The sequence below is a fragment of the Podarcis cretensis genome, assembly GCF_951804945.1.
Source record: "Podarcis cretensis genome assembly, chromosome: 3".
Classification (NCBI taxonomy): Eukaryota; Metazoa; Chordata; class Lepidosauria; order Squamata; family Lacertidae; genus Podarcis; species Podarcis cretensis.
Window position 1 is genome coordinate 78,117,412 of NC_137172.1, and position 20,793 is coordinate 78,138,204.

The 20,793-nt window shown below is 39.7% G+C and overlaps 1 protein-coding gene across 1 annotated transcript; it reads left to right on the forward strand.

The window, feature by feature from the left end:
- Positions 1–1,601: 1,601 nt before the first annotated feature.
- On the forward strand, positions 1,602–20,225 carry PNISR (PNN interacting serine and arginine rich protein). Its single transcript, XM_079971183.1, has 12 exons — positions 1,602–1,701; positions 8,554–8,660; positions 9,976–10,161; positions 11,078–11,304; positions 12,988–13,174; positions 13,852–14,042; positions 14,142–14,279; positions 15,470–15,569; positions 16,233–16,286; positions 17,484–17,654; positions 18,487–19,600; positions 19,860–20,225. Exons 2-12 carry the CDS (start codon positions 8,573–8,575, stop codon positions 19,888–19,890), a joined length of 2,487 nt encoding a protein of 828 aa, XP_079827309.1. The 5' UTR covers positions 1,602–1,701; positions 8,554–8,572; the 3' UTR covers positions 19,891–20,225.
- The last annotated feature ends 568 nt before the right edge of the window (positions 20,226–20,793 follow it).

Consider the following 20,793-nt stretch of genomic DNA (forward strand, 5'->3'; position numbering starts at 1 on the left):
TCAACAGCCTTTCTTGTGCCAGGCACGTCTCTTAGCCTAACCTTCCTTTACAAAGCTTTAGTTTATGGTTGCCATCAATTTTGATTTTAATTCATTTTTATAATGTTTTATAATGTCACACTGTTTTAATGTTGTTAGCCGCCCTGAGCCCGGCTTCGGCTGGGGAGGGCGGGATACAAATAAAATTTATTATTATTATTATTATTATTACTTCCTTGCAGGGTTGGGGAAAGGATGAAATGTGGACCTTTGGCTAATTTAAGGAACAGTGGGATATAAATTAATGATTAAAAGTATTGTATTTAATAAATCTATCTCAGAGAAGAACGCACAAGACTGCAGCTCTAGGGTTCTGTGGGTTTTATCTAGACAAGAAGGCTGTGGCTGCAGTGCACCCACAAATTCTGAGCATATTTATTTGGACATAAAGCTGTGATGACCTGTATACTTACTAAGAAGTAGGTTGCACTCAAATTCAGCGGGACTAACTGCAAACTTGCATGGAAACGAGCAGCATGTCACATTTACTGCTACGGATTTTTATTTCTAAATAAATTGGTGCTTTTGAATTATGGTGCTGGAGGAGACTCTTGAGAGTCCCATGGACTGCAAGAAGATCAAACCTCTCCATTCTGAAGGAAATCTGCCCTGAGTGCTCACTGGAAGGACAGATCCTGAAGCTGAGGGTCCAATACTTTGGCCACCTCATGAGAAGAGAAGACTCCCTGGAAAAGACCCTGATGTTGGGAAAGATTGAGGGCACAAGGAGAAGGGGACGACAGAGGATGAGATGGTTGGACAGCGTTCTCGAAGCTACTAACATGAGTTTGACCAAACTGCGGGAGGCAGTGGAAGACAGGAGTGCCTGGCGTGCTCTGGTCCATGGGGTCACGAAGAGTCGGACACGACTAAACGACTAAACAACAACAACAAAATTTTATAATTGCAGTTTAGGGCGGCGTTAGATGTAAGTGCTTGCAACCTTACGCTCACTCACCTAGGAATAATACCATACAGTGCAGAATTTATTTCTGGGTAAACATGCACAGGAGCGTGGGGCATGTCTTAATTTTGCAAGGACCATCCATTGGGCTCATCCTTATTCGCAGCAGTCTCGAAGTGTGAAACGGTCTTACTAATCCTCCGTTCTGCACGCGCAGCTCCACTGGCTTTCTTGCCAGCAACCCAGGAACACACCTTAGAGCCACCAGGCACGCGCCACAGCCCTTCCCAAGCCTCGCCTCGAGGCGGAAATGCCAAGAGCGGAAGAAAGGGCGTTGCGCCCTTCCTAAAAATGGCGCCGGCAGAATAAACTTTATCCGAACCCTGAAAGGTGTGTGTCGGTGGCGGGGAAGAGCAGACTGAAACTAAAACCAGCAGACATGAAAGGACTCTTTCCTCTTCCTAGCATATATTTCGGAGGACCCGTATTCTCTTGTCAGTAGTGGGGGTTTTTTAGCCCCTAAATGGCTAACCCTCCCCGCCCACTTCTCGTTAAGGGAGTCTCAGGCGCCGCGTCTGCCCTTATCAAAGATGGCGGTCGGACCGCTTTCTCCAGTGGGTTCCAGTGACGTGAGTTTCTGTTCCGGGTGAGTCCTAGCGGGCGCCATTTTGTGTGGTTCGGGAAAAAACCTACCGGAGAGACGGAGGCAGCCCAAGAGCTGCTAGTGCCGCCGGTCGGCGGGGAAGGAGCGGGAGGGGGTGAGTAACGGCCCACAGGGCGGCTGCCGTTGAAAAGACGCTCGACGCCGCCGAAGGACTGGGGCGCCTTTCCCTTCGCCGTCAGGGGGCGCGCCGTTGTCCCAGCAGCCGGGGCGGTTGAGAAGGTGGGGGCGGGGAGGGGTCTGCCCTCTGGGCCCATGTGAAGAAACGTGGAGGGATTCGCCCTTCTCGATTCCCCCACAGTGGTTGACTCGCAGCGGGCGCTTATTTACTGCACGTAACCCTTTTTCTCGAGGTTCTCTTTCCCCCACCCCTCACGTACCCACCCCCTTTTGCGCATGCGCCGTTGTCCTAGCTGTGGTACTGAACGGGCGGGTTGAGATTAAAACCCGTTACGAATCCATAATGCGCATGCGCCGGTGCGCTCCCGGTTGATCGGAATGAAATATATGGGGTTTGACGTTTGGGGCCGGTGGTGGTTTTGTTGCTCGTGGTGCCTGGAGGGAAGGGATGGAGTCAGTCTCGCCCATTGGCTCGATAGGCGTTTTTATGATATAGGATTACTGGCTGATAGTTGCCCTAATGGGGATAGATGCTTTTTAAGCTAAGTGGGTTTTCCCCTCGTGTAAAGCAATTCATACTTCGCTACATAATCGTCTGGCCCAAAAATGTTTGTCAAATTCTTGCAGTTATTCATTTGAACTGTGATAATGTTTTTCAACAGTACCCTGCACATGTTTACTTGGCAGTAAGCATTGTTCAGTTTAGTGAGGCCTAGCCACAAGCATTGAGGCTCAGGAAGGCAGCTCTAACCTCACAGATCTTGCACAGATCAGCAGAGGGGGAGCCCCCTTGGTGTTTCCTTAGCCCCCAGATGCTCAAAGAGGAGCGGTGGCAGAACATATTTTCTGTGGCAACCCTGAAGTTGTGTTATCTTCTCATTATTCTGGCATCCTCATTATACAGCTTCTGGCAAATGCTGAAAACGCACCTATTTACCCTGGATTTTGATACATGAGATTTTTTAACTGATTGTTTTCAGGATGTTTTGGCTTTTTGTTTTTAAGTTGTGTATCTTATTTGCCTGCCTGGGTCCCTTGGGGAGTAAGCGTGGGATATAAACGCAATAAAGAATCAGTGCCGGGATGGGAGACAGTCTGGGAACTTTCTGTATAATGATTTGGGTTCCATGATGGAAGAAAGTTGAACTATAAATGAAAGATTATCATGGTTAGGATTACCGATAATTTGCAGCCTTTCACATCTTTGCTATGAAAGCATGTGTGCTAACTGAAGCACTCTACTTCATTTTGCTTCACAGCAGTAAAATCTGTGATTGTGTACACAAAACATTGGGGTAGGAACTAAGCTTTTATATACAGATTATTTCAGCAATTCAAGTGATTTTACATGCACTATCTAAGTAATCCTAATAAAGATTCTGTAATGTAGGAGAGTATTTTGACATTGTAGATGGGAAGAAGAGGAAAGAGAGAGTAGCAATTTTGCTGGATGCTACCAGCTGAGTTAATGGCTTTGAGATTTTAAACAGGGAATTCACAGTTGACAGTTCTTAGTCCCCACTGTATACCAACTCTGGATGGCCTGAGTGTAAATATTTCATGGAAAAGAAGCTTCAGTATGCATGGAACCAGTTACATTATTGATGGAAATGCATGTAGAATGCAGTGTTCAGGAATATGTACAAAAGGACTTGTCTTGTCCATGCTAACATATAGTGTTCAAATCATACAGCTATTTTGATAACTTAATTCTAACTTAGTCTGCTCAGAAGTAGGTCTTATTGTATTCAATAAGACTTCTAGATAAGTGGGGTTATGGTGGGAAACTAAGGTACTAAAACATACTTATCAACTTCATACACTTCTCAACATACACTGAAAACTGAAATACTCTGATAGTCAAAAATTCACTGTTGGGTAATCTATGTTGATAACATCCAGATGTCTCTCTGTACCAGCCATTGTCTAAATATTTATTTTTGTTTTAAGTCCCACCTCTTTCGAAAGGTTTGGGATGAATAATAGCAGCTCAAGAAAATAAAGTAAAAACAGACTATCTAGTTAAAATATTTAGAAATTAAAATTACCACATGGGTGTCAAAACTTTGGCTGTCAAAACTCCAGACAGGAAGGCTTTGCTGCACTTCTGGAAATCATTGAAGCTTGAACTTCAGTGAATAACTTCACACACCTAATGCGTGAAACATCTGCACCCAAGTTTACTTTTCAGCAAAATCATACATCAGCCTTGGCCACATTTTTGCCAATTGCAGTTTACGTACTTTTGGGAGCTGACATAGTTATACTGTGATGGGTGTTGTGGGAATACTCTAATGGCTTCTCAGCAACATTTTGCTTGTTGGAATTTTCATTGTGCTTAATAGAGGACAAAATAGACATATTCAAGGCATATGATATTAGTTAAAGAAATATAAATATAAAATATAAAGGACCAGTTTGGCTTTAAAAGTAAAATATATCTGTTAAATGCCTGAAATCGAGGAAGGTATCTTGTTGCATATGATCCTGTGTAGTCAAACTGGTGTCTGAGAATTAGGCGAAATTGTTTTTTCCATTACTGTAAATAGATTTTAGTTCAGGTCAAATCTGTTCTACGGTTTTCCAGGATAGCTTATAAAAGATTAAAATTAAAAACATTAAAAAGCCATAGTATAAACAAACAGCATAAAAGCAAACACCAAAGCATAAAAGTAATGTAGATAGGATTAAAAGGCTTGAACAGAAAATAGGTATTTGCTTACTCATGAAATTACATGGCGTTTTCAGGCAATGCTCCCTGGGTACAGCATTCTACAACTGGAGGGCTATGCACTCCAATTGTAAAAAAAATAAGTAGGCTGTTTTCTTTAGCCACCCGCTGCACCTCAGATGATGGGGGCACCTATTGAAGATCTTAGTGAAACATATGTAGCATGGTACTAGTAACAAACAGGAAATTGCAGCCTCTTCTATATAGAGTACATATGTTAGATTGTGTTGGAGTCATGTATGTTTACTATGTACTGGTTATCTGTTTTCAGTCCTTTACTGAAATTACACACATATTCCCATCTGCTGAGAGTAGGTAGCCAGCTTGGGGATGCAAGTTCAAAGGCAGAAAGAATAATTTTGAAACTTTTATTAATAGAAGTAAAGCATTTGAGATCAAAAAGGTGTCAATTGCATCATTTTAGAATACTGAAAAATAAGGCATGTACGAATGGTAGAAGATCTAGAACAGATGTGGAGAACCTTTGGGCCTCCAGATGTTACTGAACTAGAACTCCCATCAACACTGCAAGCATGACCAATGGCTAAGGATGATGGAAGTAGTAGTTCAGCAACATCTGCAGGGTGAAAGCTTCCCTATACCTAGTACAGAAGAAGAAAATGATTCATATTTTGGGAATATTTATAGATGAAACCTTACTGTCTGGCTCATGCTAAAATAGTTTAGCAGTGGAGGACCAATGTTGGCTGCTCCTCACCTACACATAAACCGTCTCTAGTGTGAACTTGGCTCTCTGCATATGCCCTTTTGACTTGTGAGCTCCCCCTGCTTTTTGAAGGGAAAAAATCACATTAATATGTCTCCATTCAAACTTAAGCAGATGAGCCAGTTACACATGGAGGAGAGGGTGGTCTTGTGCCACTCATTCATCATTATTCTGTTGCAGTGCCATCTCAGCTGAATGTATGAGAATTGGGGCGGCATGCAAGATAGAGTGTTGCTTTTCAGTGGTTCTGTACTGACACTTTCCACCTGGAAATTATATACTGTTCAACAAGAAGAGGAGGCAAATAGAGGAGAAGGCAAGAATCAAAAGGCAACTTTTTCATTTATGTTTGGAATGCTCTGATACAGAAAAACATAGTAAAATGTTTTTCCAAAATTATTAGGAAGTACATTCCATTAGTCCATGGGGTCACGAAGAGTCGGACACGACTAAACAACAACATTCCATTAAATATAATGGTTTTTCTTAATATATGTAAGATATCGGTCTCTAATGGATTAAAACATAATAAAAACTAGGCAATAGCAATCTGCTATTGCTCTGCGTGCTCTGGTCCATGGGGTCACGAAGAGTCAGACACGACTAAACGACTAAACAACAACAACAAAGCCAGCGGAATGAGTTCTAGTATTTCAAATTTCACATCATTTGGAATTCAACAATACTTATGAAGGAGAGACCTATTTTATAGTTCTGTGAGGCATTTTATGTGTAAATATATAATGGCATAACTTTTCTTGTGTACTAGATGATCGTAGGATTGTTTGTTGTCACTTCTGTTTGTTCAAAAAGTTTAAAAATCCCAGAAACTATAGGTCATGTCTTAATTTATATGAATGGTTTGAACATTAGCATATTTCTAGATTCTAAATCCAAGTGCATCAGAAGGAATTGGGGTTCCCCCTTGTAAAATTCAAGCCTGGAATATTGTATTTTAGCTGCACCAGAAGAGCAAGGCATTCAGAAACAAGGCAAAAGATCACAGGGATAGGTCATGAAGGGACAATATGTCTAGATCTAGTAAAGTATTTCCTATTCAGTCAAGTGGAAACAAATTCAGTCTTAATAATGCATGTAGATTAGTACCCTAATACTCTAGCACAGGGGTAGGCAAAGTGGTGCCCTCCAGACATTGTTGAACTTCGGCTCCTATCAGCCCCAACCATTATAGCCAATGGTCGGGTTGATGGGAGTTAAAGTCTGACAACAACTGGAGGGCACCACATTGACTACTCCTGCTATAGGGCTTCTGTGAAACACTGAAGAGAAAACCAAGTGGTTTGATTTGAAGATGGCTTCCTACTGTTTATGGAAAGATTGTCTTCCATCTCACACTGGAATGTTGTGCAAAGAAAGTAAAAGTAAATTCACCTGCTTGCACAAGAGCTTCTGCAGCCTCTTAGTGGATGCATCTGAACTGCTATAGTATAAACCAAGGGTGGGATTCAATGTATGAATGAGTCTCATCAGTGAAAGCCCCGTGCAAGGACTTCTGCTTGTGCAACAGGGCTCCCTCTCTCCACTGTGTGCCCCCCAAAATTGGCTGGGGTTGTTAGAGGGGAGCATTCCATCTGGCAAGACAAATCACATTACTGTATGGTGTTGAATTCCCCATGCCTGTTATTTTATATGAATTTTTGTGCAAGCTGTTTTTCAAATCTCTTGTTCATGGTTCTTCGTATCCAGTATACAATAATTTCAAAGATGTATATCAAGCATCTTCCATGCTGGATATATTCCCAGAGCAGCTTAGAAAATAATACAACAATTTATTTCAATACTGTAATGTAACACCTAAATACAATAATAATAAAATAAAAAACCAATGGAGTGTAATAAATATGTTGGAAAATTGGAAGGATGTGTGTGAAATATTTGGTGCCAAAATGACATCAAAGTGAATGCCAGGTGAGCCTCCCTGGGGAGAACATTCCACAGGCAAGTAGTCATGTGAACAGTGATCAGGCGATTCTCTTTTTGTACTTGGTAGCTACATGCCTTAATATATAGCATTGAAGCACATTGGAAAGAGCCTCAGATGCTGACCTTAGTGATCAAGCAGACTGGTAATGAGAAAAAGTGGTCGAGCATGTTTGCTTGGGAGAACAGAAATATTCATTTCCTTCAGTAGTTTCCACTGCTTAGGGTAGCATTCATAGAATTGTAAGGAAGGAAGTTACACTTTCCCATGTTATGAGTTTGTCTGTGCTTGTGTAATATTTACAACAAAATAATAATTTCACTTTTGACATTGTAATAATTTGTTACAAATATTTGTTGAATCCTACTTAGTAGGAATGGGACACGGGTGGCGCTGTGGGTTAAACCGCAGAGCCTAGGACTTGCCGATCAGAAGGTTGGTGGTTTGAATCCCTGCGACGGGGTGAGCTCCCGTTGCTCGGTCCCTGCTCCTGCCAACCTAGCAGTTCAAAAGCATGTCAAAGTGCAAGTAGATAAATAGGTACCACTCCGGTGGGAAGGTAAACAGCGTTTCCGTGCACTGCTCTGGTTCGCCAGAAGCGGCTTAGTCATGCTGGCCACATGACCCGGAAGCTGTACGCCGGCTCCCTCGGCCAATAAAATGAGATGAGCGCCGCAACCCCAGAGTCGGTCACAACTGGACCTAATGGTCAGGGGTCCCTTTACCTTTACCTTTACTTAGTAGGAATGTTTCAGTAGGTATCCGGAAGTATTTCTAAGGAACATGTCTCTTAAGCATATCAATAGCTTTCTGGTCTGTGCCCCACCCTACCCCGCCCAGTAGCAGTTTTATTTAAGCAAATGATAATACATTATAGTCTCAATAATTAATTGGCTTTTGTTGGCACTTCAAAGTCATAGTGTGCTTTGAGAACACTTTTGTTATCACCTGTCTAGTCACAGAGACTAAATTAATCTTTCTTGACCGGGTTCTTTGGAAGGCACTTCTGGGCCAATGCCTGTGATTTGGCAACTCTTCTAGACATCTTTTCACAATATATTTATTTCCCAAAAGTGTTTATTGTTGTTTTCCCTCTCCTTCACAATTTTGTTAGGAATTCATGTAATATCTAAATTGACCAGTTTTCTGAAAGTATAAAGTTCTGGGAGTGTTTACTTGTTTCTCAACTGATGACAATCCTGCAATATGAAATGGCAATTCTGTTATTTGCAATTGTCTGGTATAGAAGTGTTTCTGGAAGCTACCAGGAATTGGAACAAAATGGAAATGCTACTTGATCTGTTTGAGATAATGTTTGGGTAGTTAATTTTATTTTAAAATATAATTTGTGCCTTTTGAAAAAGTTAAATGACTCTAAACACATGAAGCTTCAACTCAAACATCAACTGTTATTCTTGATTAAATGTAGAATATATAAAGAACTAAAGATGTGGGATCAAAGCGGACAGCCTTGGCAACAGTGGCCTTTGAATCAGCAGCAATGGATGCAGTCATTTCAGCACCAGCAAGATCCAAGTAAGTGAATAGCTGGGAAAGTGCTTTCAAGATAAAAGCTAGCACAGCAATTAGCATTATAGGAATTTGACGAGGACATGATCTTTCACCTGCTACAGAATTAATCAAGCTAATCTGTTCCATTGGGCAGCATGCAACTTACATGTCCCATCAGTGCAAGGATTCTCATTAGCACAACGAAACTTTCTCCCTCTATCTTCCACTGTATGCACCCCACAGCCTCCCCAAATCTGCAGAAAATTTAGGGAACCCCTGTAATAAATTGGGGAGGCAAGGGAAAGCGAGAGGGTGAGAATCCCATTGCACAAGTGGAAAACCTTGTACATGTAACACTAGGTTGAATACAACTGTTAGTATTTTATTTGCTATCTTTTGATTTCTTGTATGTTGACTTGAAGTAGGTTGGTTGACAATTTGTTATAGTCTTTTAAAACTATTATGGTCAGCACCAGCACCCCTCAATTAGATCAGAATGCACTAACTAAAGAATACTACTAGAATACTTACAATGAATCCTACTTGGGTAACATGGGTACCCAAAAATAATATTGCAACTTTCAGCCTTGAAAATGATAGTAAATTTAGGTTGTCTGGCTGAAAAGTATTCCCGCCCCCCCAAATAGCTTCTGAGAGATGGGAGAAAGAAGATAGGCTGCAATTTAAAATGGGCGCATACCACATCCATTTAAATCCATCGGCAGTTTTCCCCTTGACTTCAGTGTGATGCTGAATTGAACCTTTTAGGCTGCAAGCCTTCAAGTAGACTGCTTAAATCTTTAAATCCCATTAAAACTGGCGTGTGTTCAGGATTGCAGGGGTGCAGCCCATTCCTACATATTCAGGAATAAATTTCACTAAATCCATTGAAGCTTAAGTATGCATGCTAAATATGTATGCGCATTATAGCAACTGGAGTATTAGTACCAGTACAGGTTTCATTCTCTGAATACAGCTGACAAAGTCTGCTTATTAGATATTTTTGAAATGGCGCATTGGAAGAAACTGTGATAGGACAATGAACTGTTTTGGTAGTTTTAAGGTGCAATCTTAAGAAGGAAGTCCCACTGTGTTCACTGGGGCTCATTTCTATGTGTGTGTATATAGGATTACAGCCTAAATCTAATAATTATTTGCCTTATTTGAAACAGAAAATAGATTAATGCATATAAATTATGTGAAGGACACTTTTAAAAGGAAGCTTTTAATATACTTCCTATGACATGTGAATAAGGTGCTGTTCTGATGGGCTTGACAAATATGTCTTCCTAATTCTGCCATGGAAATCTGTACGTTGAAAATCTAATTTTATTTGTAGGCCAAATTGACTGGGCAGCATTAGCTCAAGCATGGATTGCTCAGCGAGAAGCTTCGGGGCAGCAGAGTGTAGTGGAGCAGCAAGGGATGATGCCAAATGGCCAGGAGATGACAGGCATGGAGCCTGGTCCAAACAACCATGGCAACTTTCAGGGTGATCCAAACTTCAACAGAATGTGGCAGCCAGGTTTGTTTTTTAATACTTTCCTCTTTGCTTTTGGATTCTAACACTGATATGCTCTATCTTTCTAAGCCTGGAGCATCCTTGGAAAAGGCAAGTTGACTGTAAGATCCAAACCTCATTGGCTTTGAATTATTTTCTCTGTTAATGCACAGAATATAAATTAGAGCGTATAGTTCTGCCCTTTGTAGTGCTCTGTGATACGCATCTAGATGCTGCCTTAATCAGCCAGCTGTAGTCAGATTCAGGTTCTGGTCAGATAGCAATCTATAGATCAAAATGTTTTCTATTCCCTCACAGGCATTTCATACGCAGCCTTACATACCAGTAAGTCTGGTGCCTTTTTAGCAGTTGCTGCTGTTCTTCCTCTATGCTTCAAATGGGCCAACTTTATTTGTTAAAATGGTACAAATGTACTTATGGTACATTGCTTAATGTACATGAGGGATTTTTCAGTTTCACAAACTCTTAAATGTATTTCAAATTAGGCTGGTTAAAGGATACAGTATGGAAATGTATAGTTGAAAGTCGTCCCCGTCCCCCCGTCCCCAGTTCTGCCTGTATGCCTAGTACAGCTATATGCTAACAGAAATGGTAAGCTACTTGGATAAACTAGCCAAGAACAGTGTTCTTCCTCACTGGCTTGTTTCATGATCCTTTTTCAAGTGCACAACTAGCTCTTAGTACATTATGGATGATGAAACACAAGATCATCCTGATTTTGGTTGATTTCATGGTATATTCAGCCAGCAAACAAAAATCAAGAAGGAATATCAGTGATAGTCTGGACACAAACAATGAATGATAGCTTTATTAAGGTATATATTTGTGTGTATTTTACATTAAAGGTTTTATTTTGAAAGTCTCAAGAGAAGTAATGGGAAAAATGAGTTGTTAACATTTTGATTTTAAATCCAAACAGACTGGAGCATGCCCCACCAACCCCCTCATCCACCTCCAGAGCAGCCATGGATTCCTCCAGCACCAGGCCCAATGGATATTGTTCCTCCATCGGAAGACAGCAACAGTCAGGACAGTGGGGAATTTGCCCCTGACAACAGGCATATATTTAGTCAGAATAATCACAACTTTGGGGGACCACCACCTGATAACTTTGCAATGGGCCCAGTGAACCAGTTTGACTATCAGGTGAAACATTTCTTGCTTAAATATTGTAAGCATGCAGAGCCCATTCCACGGAGTTGTGCTTCTAGTGCTGATTTTCAACAGAATCCACAAGTTTTATTGTTTGCTCAGATACAATTTGTCATCTGCAAACCACCTGCATTGTGAACACCTCTTTATAATTTGGTTGTTAAAACACCTCGTTTTCCAATGCAATAAGTTTTGTGTAAAAGAGAAAAATATGAAAGAAAACAAAATGCTTAAATACATGAACAAGTGTATTCTGAGAAGGAACTGCCTGTTTAGAAAGATAGCCTAGATGGTTTAGTATTTATTTTCCACCTCTCACCAGTTTGATTTGATTCATAAAGGTGAATCATGCCCACAATATCAGTTTCCAAAATGAATTCTGTGCTCCTGCACACAACTAAGCTTCTCTGAAATACAGTAATTTAGAAGTGTAGAACTGGCCAAAATTATAGCCATTTACTCTGCTTCTGTTATTTTTCCTGGGCAAGAGTCCCAGTATGTGCAAGGAACACCTCTACCTGAAAAAGCATCTCCATTCATTTTACTGGAAGTGTATATTTCTTTAGGTGTGTGGATTGAAGTGAGCAGTGTGGACCGCTGTGCACATTTGAGTCTGTGTGGGCTTTCTGGATTAGGCTTTTCAGAGGGAGTGCCAAGTTCCATTAATTTCAGTGGCACTTAAACATGCCTACACTTTTCTGAATTGCCATTATAAACAGTATGTCGATGTTATACAGTGTTATAAAGTATGATATATGGCAGTCAAATATGAAGTTGTAAATGATTTTTTTAAGTAAACATCAGTGGAGAATGACTCTTTCAGTGCTCTTTCTTTTCCCTTTTTCACTTCTGTGTCAAATCCCCACATGCTTATTAGATGTAGATATCACAAGTTTTTCCCCCTGGCCTTTTTTAACTGAAAAAAATGCTGCAGACTTTAATGTAATTGTTAGGTTGGTCAGCTGAAGCTCTACACACAAATAAAAATGTACACATTGAATTTTTGGGACTGAGATTGACGCAGACATTGCTATGCGGATTGTTCTCACACATATCACATTTATATAGTTTCCCTAGGCAGCTTACAAAAATATTAAAGTACAACATATAACAATTAAAATGAAATTAAACAGTAAGAGGCAGCCAAAAAACCCACACCATTCCTTAGAACAGAGATAGCATAAACTAAATTACAACTCTCATAACCAGGGGGCAAGTATGATTTAAAAAGAGATGTTATGTTCCTTTACTTTATATCCCAAACTAGCAGCTAGCTTACTGCAGCTACAGTGGCTTTCCTTTGAACTATAAATCAAGCTGATAATTGTAGTTGAAATTAATATAATTAATATATCTACTTAAATCTTCTCTTCCAACACCCATCCAATATGGAAGGGACTTGGAACTTTTCCAGTTTATTTATGTTGTGTTACAGTAATGCAAAATTCCTATTTCTGAATTCTGAAATTAGAAGGACTAGTCAATTTTCTTTTCTGAAACTGTCAATTTCACAGTTTAGAGAATATAGACTGTCCCTTAAAATATCAAAAGGGCTTCTATTCAACTTTAGTAAGGTTCTTTCTACTTTCTACTGTGCATTTTTGTACAGACCAAATATTAAAGTTAGGAAATGTGTAGCATTGATCTGAAAGAAAATGAGCTTCGTTACTCTTTCAGCATGGGGCTAATTTTGGTCCACCTCAAGGTGGGTTTCATCCACCTTACTGGCAGCCTGGACCACCAGGCCCTCCAGGTCCTCCAGCACCTCCTGCACCACCTCAGAATCGAAGGGAGAGGCCAGCATTCAGAGATCGCCAGCGTTCACCTATCACATTACCTGCAAAACAGGAGACTCCTCAAATCGGTATGTCCTCATCATATTAATTTTAATAACTGTAGTGCCTTGGGCTGAACCAGCTCCTGTTATCAGTACAGTACTATCACAGCTTGAGCGAGCTGATCTTGGAGCCCCAATAGGAGAGAAAATGCTGAGAAAATGCATGGCCAGGAGATTTCCCTTGCACCTTCCTATGCTGTGGATTTCAAATGGTGGTGTGAGCTCCTGTTGCTCTGTCCCAGCTCCTGCCTACCTAGCAGTTCAAAAGCATGCCAGTGCAAGTAGATAAATAGATACCGCTGTGGCGGGGAGGTAAATGGCGTTTCCATGCACTCTGGTTTCCGTCACGGTGTTCTGTTGCACCAGAAGCAGTTTAGTCATGCTGGCCATATGACCCAGAAAGCTGTCTGCGGACAAACGCCGGCTTCCTTGGCCTGAAAGCGAGATGAGCACTGCAACCCCATAGTCCCCTTTCACTGAACTTAACTGTCCAGGGGTCCTTTACCTTAGCCACATCCCAACTCCTATTTATGTGTTTGCCACCACAATGTCTAGCTTAGCCTAGGAAGAGAATTAGAAAGCTACAGTGGCTTTCTCTCCGTGAAACATCCTAAAAACCTCAAACACATCCATTATCTTATGAGCTTAAAAAGAAAATGAATGGGTTCCTTTTTAAGAAACTACTTTTCTGTATGAATATTTAGATGCTGTTAAACGACGAACTCTGCCTGCATGGATTCGTGAGGGCCTAGAGAAGATGGAACGGGAAAAGCAAAAGAAGCTAGAGAAAGAGAGAATGGAGCAGCAGCGTTCTCAGTTGTCTAAGAAAGAAAAAAAGGAAAATGCTCACACAGGAGAAGAAGATGGACCACGGTTACCTCAGAAAAGTAAATTTGTAAGTGAAAAAGTTTATTGCACTGACAGAACAGTTGTAATAATGCTGCATTGAATTTTAACCTGTATTTTAACCTATTTCATAACCCTTTTCTTATAGGATAGTGATGAAGAAGATGAAGATCTTGATAATGTAGAAGCTACAAGTAGTGGAAAAGTCAGTAGAAGTCCCTCTCCAGCTCCTCAAGAGGAGCAAAGCGAACCAGAAATGACAGAGGAAGAAAAGGAGTATCAGATGGTATGGATGAGTTTGCGACCAGTTCATTGGCCATGCCTGTATGTGCTTGCTTATTAGTAGGGCTGCCATTCTATTTCAAGAAATCATAGTTGGTTTATCAAATAATGCTGATTTAATTAATTTTTGTTAAAATTCATTTGACTAAAATAATAGTTTGCAGAAAACTCTGTTTTTAGATCGTGTACATGTATTTTGCAGCAAGTGCAATTTTAGAGAGGCATTCTCTCCTCTACATAATTGAAGGGGGTGCCTCTTTAAAGATGGTGTCTGTCACCTGTTGTTTATGCTTACTTAAAAACATTTTTTAAAAAAATTAAGCAAGGATTCCTTTTTGAGTTGAATAAAAATAACTTTAATTAACCTGTCCTTAATTAGTTAAAATTTGCACTCTTAGTTATTAGGAAAAGCTGTCCCCCTTGGGCTAAGCTAGAGAAAGCTAGCAAGCCTGCTAGCAAGCAAGTTCTCTCTGCCTCCACTAGTGCTTCCACTAGTAGCTATTAAGGCAAGAACAAAATGGTTGTGTGCACAGCCTAATATGATGACAGTCAACTCCAACTTTAAAGCCACACAACCAGCATTGTCATTTAACTACACATATGACCGGCTTGAGAAAGGACATAGAACCAAATTTGGGCAAAAAAGTGGACATATATGACCTTTTGTAAAGTTATCGGCTAGCGCGACACTGGATGTCACTGATATGGTGCTGATATAAGATGCATGGCAAGGGGAGAGAATGGCTAGAGTCAAGTTAGGTACACATAACATACCCAAAGGTTTATAAACGCTTGAGCAAACTTTAGATAATTCAAGCTCTTGATTTATAGGATCAACAGATTCCTATAAGGATCTTGATTCTCTTACTCAGAAAAGATGTATGTGAAATGTGATTGTAGCGCTCTTCTCTCCCAAACTCTGTTTCCATCTGCTTTCATTACTTGACTACACATCACTGAATGCAAAGGTGAACTGCTGTGCATACTGAACAAATAGGTACATTTTAAAGTATGTTGCTTGTGGTTGAACATGTAAGAAGTTGCATAGTGTGAGCCCAATGCTTTCTTCAGTAGTTCCAAGAAATCATGGGTAAAGGAACCATTATGCTTCCTAACCTGAATAACCGAATAGAATTGCAAGGGTTTGCTGAGAATTGTGTTTGAACTGGGGATTTTATATTTATAATTGTTTAGATGTTGCTGACAAAAATGCTGCTGACAGAAATTCTCCTAGATGTCACAAATGAAGAAATATATTACGTGGCTAAAGATGCCCATCGTAAAGCAATAAAAGGTATGCTTAGGCTTTCTAGTACTTTAATTAAATATCCTTTTGCATGTCCTAGAACATTTAAATCCATAGTATCTGTACCTAAAAGCAGTCTGTATGTTAAGGAAGAAAAGTTGCAAAAATTCAGTTGTAATAATCATATACTATTGTCCTGTGCAGTGTATTGTTCTGTGCAGTGTATTGTGAGTTAACTTCAGTTATTCCATTTCTTTCCTATAGAATGTCATTTATTTATTTTAAATGTTTACATATTTTAGATAATTCTAGTTCAAATTTAGCTGAGTAAAACTTAAGGCATACTTGAATTATGAATGAATTTGCTTTCACTGTTAGCCAGCTATTTTCTTTTTACGAAAATAGGCAGCTTTATTCCATGTAGTTGTGAGTAAATAATTATATACAGTTCTGTCTGCAGATGAAATTTATTAACTTGGAAATGTATAACTATAAGAAACTGATCTATCCACTATTAATTCACAGTTTAAATTTCTAAACATTCGTGGCCAGAAAATAACTGGGTTTTCAATGGATTACGTTTTTAATGTTTTTTCTCTCCTCCACAAAACAGCAATAGTAGTAGATTTAACAATACCATAGACTCTCATGCCTATGAAATCGTGGCTATTTGTGTTAACATGTTGTTCCTGTTGTTGATGTGATACAAAGCTCCTGCAAAACAGCTGGCACAGTCCAGTGCATTGGCTTCCCTTACTGGACTTGGTAAGTATGTTCCCAGTTTTGAGAGGGACTTAATGGGGAGATTGCTCTGGCTTGCATTTCTAAATATGTATTGAAACTGCCCAACATGCAATAGGCAAACATCTGATAACTTTTGTGTTTCTTAGAAAGGGCTTATCTTGCAAATAAACCTATTAAAATACGCGAAATTGTACAGTGGTGTTATTTCCATTGTAAACATAATGTAAGCCTGTCCTGTAAATGAAATGTTTTGCACCAGATAGCTACTACAGTATCTAAATAAAGTGAATTTGGAGGAATTTTTCTCCTGTTTTTAATTCAGCTATTAGTGTGTGCTTTGATAAAAGAAACCAATAAAAATCTACAGTTTTGTCCTGCCAGCAATCCACACAACAAATGTATGTTTTGAGTTCTCATAGCCAGCAGTTAGTGTAATATTGGGATATGCTGGATATGAAATTAAGAATTACATTCTGAGATGTAATAGTTTTTTAAAAAATGTTTGAAATCTCAGTGTAACATTATACAATTTTAGTAACTTGTTATATTAAATATTTTTACTACTAGTAAAAAAATCTTTCACGTTAGCTTAAATGTATTAGTCAACTAATACTGAAGAGAACATAAAAAGAAAGTAAGAATGCTTCTGTATCAGATGTTCAGTATTACTTTCTGCTAGTCTTGTTAGTTTTTCCAGATCTATCTTTTGGGGGAAGAGAAGTCCATTCCTATTCCATGCCTGTACCTCTTTAATGTACAGTCTTTTCTGAACAGTAGAAAATTGATTGGCATTTGGGACTTTTTAAAGCCCTGGATATTGAAGCTGGCTGAAATCATTGCAAAGATGTCTTCAGGGACAGGTCTTAGGCACTGCACTCCTGTGTATATGCTCTTGCTGATGTACACTAAGCATTTGGTACTGGCTCTGTAAAGAGCTTTTTTACCCATATACTTAACGGGAAAGTATGTAACCATAGCGATTGCTTGCTGGAAAACATGGCAAGCTATTCCGGAAGAAGTAAAACCAGATACTGAACAGCAGGTCAAATGTGTGGGCCTTGAACATCCAGTCAACCACCTTTGGCACTTCCTCCAGAATAAGTGGCTTCTTCAGTGAAGAAGTGAAAGATGGGCAATATACTCTCCTCTTTGCCCTGCAGAAATATTAAGAACCAGGATTAATCTTCCCTCGTGATAGACTAGGCTTTATGCACGCAGGTGGACTGGGTGGTTATGGATCAGGAGACAGTGACGATGAGAGGAGCGACAGAGGCTCTGAGTCATCCGATACTGATGACGAGGAACTGCGACACAGAATCAGGCAAAAACAAGAAGCATTTTGGAGAAAGGAGAGAGAACAGCAGCTATTGCTAGAGAAACAGCTGGAAGGTAGGATGTGTGTTTGGTTCAGAATTGACGACAGCAGCAGTGGTTTCCAACCTCTCAGACTTATGTGGCAGCTTGTACCCTAACTTGCAACCTGGGAGCCAAGCGCAGAATAATGCACCATGTACACAAGCCTGAGCTATAGAGTACATTACAGGTAACTGAGGAATTTGGTGTTTTCTCTGTGCTTTGATACTAGTTCACAACTCCAAATAGTTTTATCTTTAGGTGACCTCACCTCTGTCAATAACACAGATAGTAACATTTCATAAGCAGAGGCCTTGGCCATTGTAATTCCTAAGATCTGTTAAGAGTTGGACACACAAGGACTGGCTCACATCCAGAATGTAACAAGTAAAGAATCTGCTAGAATCTTTGGATAGAATAGAGGCAGAATTAGCTATAGCATGAAGAAATCCTTGGGGAAAGGCACACACTTTCCAGTACAGAGATTCCAGGAACACACATATTACAAAGATTCCTCTGAATTCATTGAGACTGCCAGTTTACAGTTGCCCATGGCAACAGAGATATTTCATAGATATTTATTGTGATTATTGTTTAGGTTCCATTTATATACTTGCTTCAAAACCCTATTAAAAAGGGAATTGTTGATTATTAACAACCCAATCTAATTCATGTTCACTTGTAAATAAGCTCCATTGACTTTCACATAGCTACAGAAAAGAAGTAATATAAAAGAAGTAATGTTATACTATGCTGCCTTGTTGATACACTGGCCATTAGTGGACGATAGGGAGAGATTTCTTGTATCTCTGCCATCTTGCTTGGCGTGATTTTTGTATTTGTTTCTTTTATGCACTTACTTTTGCAGAAGAAAAGCTCCAGAATGAGAAAATTGCTAAAGAGATGAGTGAACTCACCAGTAAAGAGCAAAACAGCAGTTTACCACCAGAGGATGCAAAAGAAGAGGTGGAGGCGGATGTGTTCAGTGAAAAGAAAAAATCTCCAAAGCAAATGACACCAGATGCTGAACCCAAAAAAGAGGTTAAAGAAAAAGAGAGAATAGGGAGGAGTAGGTCAAAAAGTTCAAGCAGTGGTAGTTCGAGTGCCAACAGCAGAAGTAGTAGCAGTAGTAGCAGCAGCACAGCCTCTAGTTCATCCTATAGCAGTAGCTCTGGCAGCAGTCGCAGTTCTTCACATTCTTCTTCCCCTAAAAGGAAAAAGAGGCGTAGCCACAGTAGATCACCTTCACATAAGGTTAGGCGCAGCAGAAGCAGGAGCTATTCTCACAGAAACAGGAGAGAGAGGAGCAGGAGTAGGGGCAAGGTAAGAGAAAGGCGGAGATCTAGTAGACATAGGAGTGCAGACAGGGGGGAGAGGAGGCGAAATCGTAGTCCTTCCCATGACCGAAACTGGGAGAGGCGTAGAAGTGATAGTCACTCAAGGGATAGACTTGCTAGCCTTTCCACTCGTAGTGGGAGTCGAGATAGGCGTAAAAGTGAGGACCAGCGTAGAAGTGAAAGTGGAAACAGGCACAAACACAGCCACGATAGTAAAGTTCAGGAGAGGAAAAAGGAACGCAGCAGGAGCCTAGAAAAAGACAAGAAAAAGAACAGAGAGAGGGAGAGAGACCAGGAGAAGCGCAAAGAGAAACAGAGAAAAGAAGAAAAAGACAGTAAAGCTGGCAATCATGATGAGAGATTAAAGAGGAAAAGAGATAGTGAAAGAACGGTCTCTCGTAGCGATCCAGTTTCCTCAAAAACATTAAGGCATGATTCTAGGCAGGAAAGCAAGAAAAGTTCTACCAAAGAGAGCAAAAAGCACTCAGGTTCGGAATCTAGCACAAGGAGCAGTTCTGAGTCACCAGGCAGCAGCAAAGAAAAGAAGTCTAAGAAAGCAAAGCATAGTCGGTCGCGGTCCATGGAGAAATCTCAAAGGTCTGGTAAGAAGGCAAGCCGCAAACACAAGTCTAAATCACGATCAAGGTAGTATTCTTTTAAGTATCTTGTTTGATTTATGTATTTATTTCTGTTTTTGTTCATCATCATGCCTGCAACTATATATTTTACAAGTTAAGCTAACTTCTTTAGATTATTCTCGGTGGGGTGGGGGTGGCGGCGGATGGGAACGACTTTGATAGCATTGATTTCCAACTAAGAAAATTTAAGTTTTTAAGCCTAACGTGCGTGTTTTTTGATAGTTCTTTTCCTCTTTAATTTCCCTCCCTTTCTCTTTATTTTTCAGATCAATGACTCCTCCACGTCGTAAACGCTGAGGAATGATATGGCACTAGTCATATGATTTAAAAATTCCATGAGTTTTTAAGGGCTTGTCTCATTATAGAGGCTCATTATAGAGGCTACAATTGTGGCTTTGTAGGTGAAAGCTGAACCCTCCTTTTTAAAAAAATAATCTGTAAATAGCTGTATTTTTGGGAAACGCTGCTCGGAGTTAAGTACTTGCTAGGATTTCTTTGTATTTACATTTTTCCTTAGTAGTGCTTACTAAGACTATGAAATATGCCATTCTCTTTCAGCTGTAATGTTCTTAAAATTGCTATTGAATGTACTGTGATGTCAATAAAGTTCTTTAGTTCATTTTTTGTTTAAATTCTTGTATTTTAATTTATTTTAAATTACTTTTTTTTTTTACAATACACTTTTGTAAAATACTGAACAGTTTGTCAGTTTTAAATTTTCTCAGTGTTTTAAGTTTCCTCCTTGGATAATTCAAGGTTGGTCAGTCCCTGGGCAAAAGAATTGTTAAAATGAACTGTAGGGTTTTGTTTTTAAGAAAACATTTATTGAATTATCATCCTACTGTCTGTGACTAAAATGTGCATAATTCTTATTGTACAACATACCAATATTAGCCAAGCACAAATAATAGCGAAGTGCAAGTAAACAACATGTATGATGTGAGTTTGTAACTTTGAAACTCTATTCCTCAATATCCTACTTCTGTGTTAAAAAGCACACTCTATAATGGTTCATATGGTTAGAGAAGCTAGAATCTATTTTGGATTCATTTGTTTTATTACTCTATAACTTCTGCATTAGAAACCATTAAATAACTCTGTGATACAGAAGGTTAATAAAAATAACTAGGTCTGGTCTTGCAACTTATTACTAGAAATATGGTTTCACTTTCAAAAACAAAACAGTTTTTAAACTTCTTT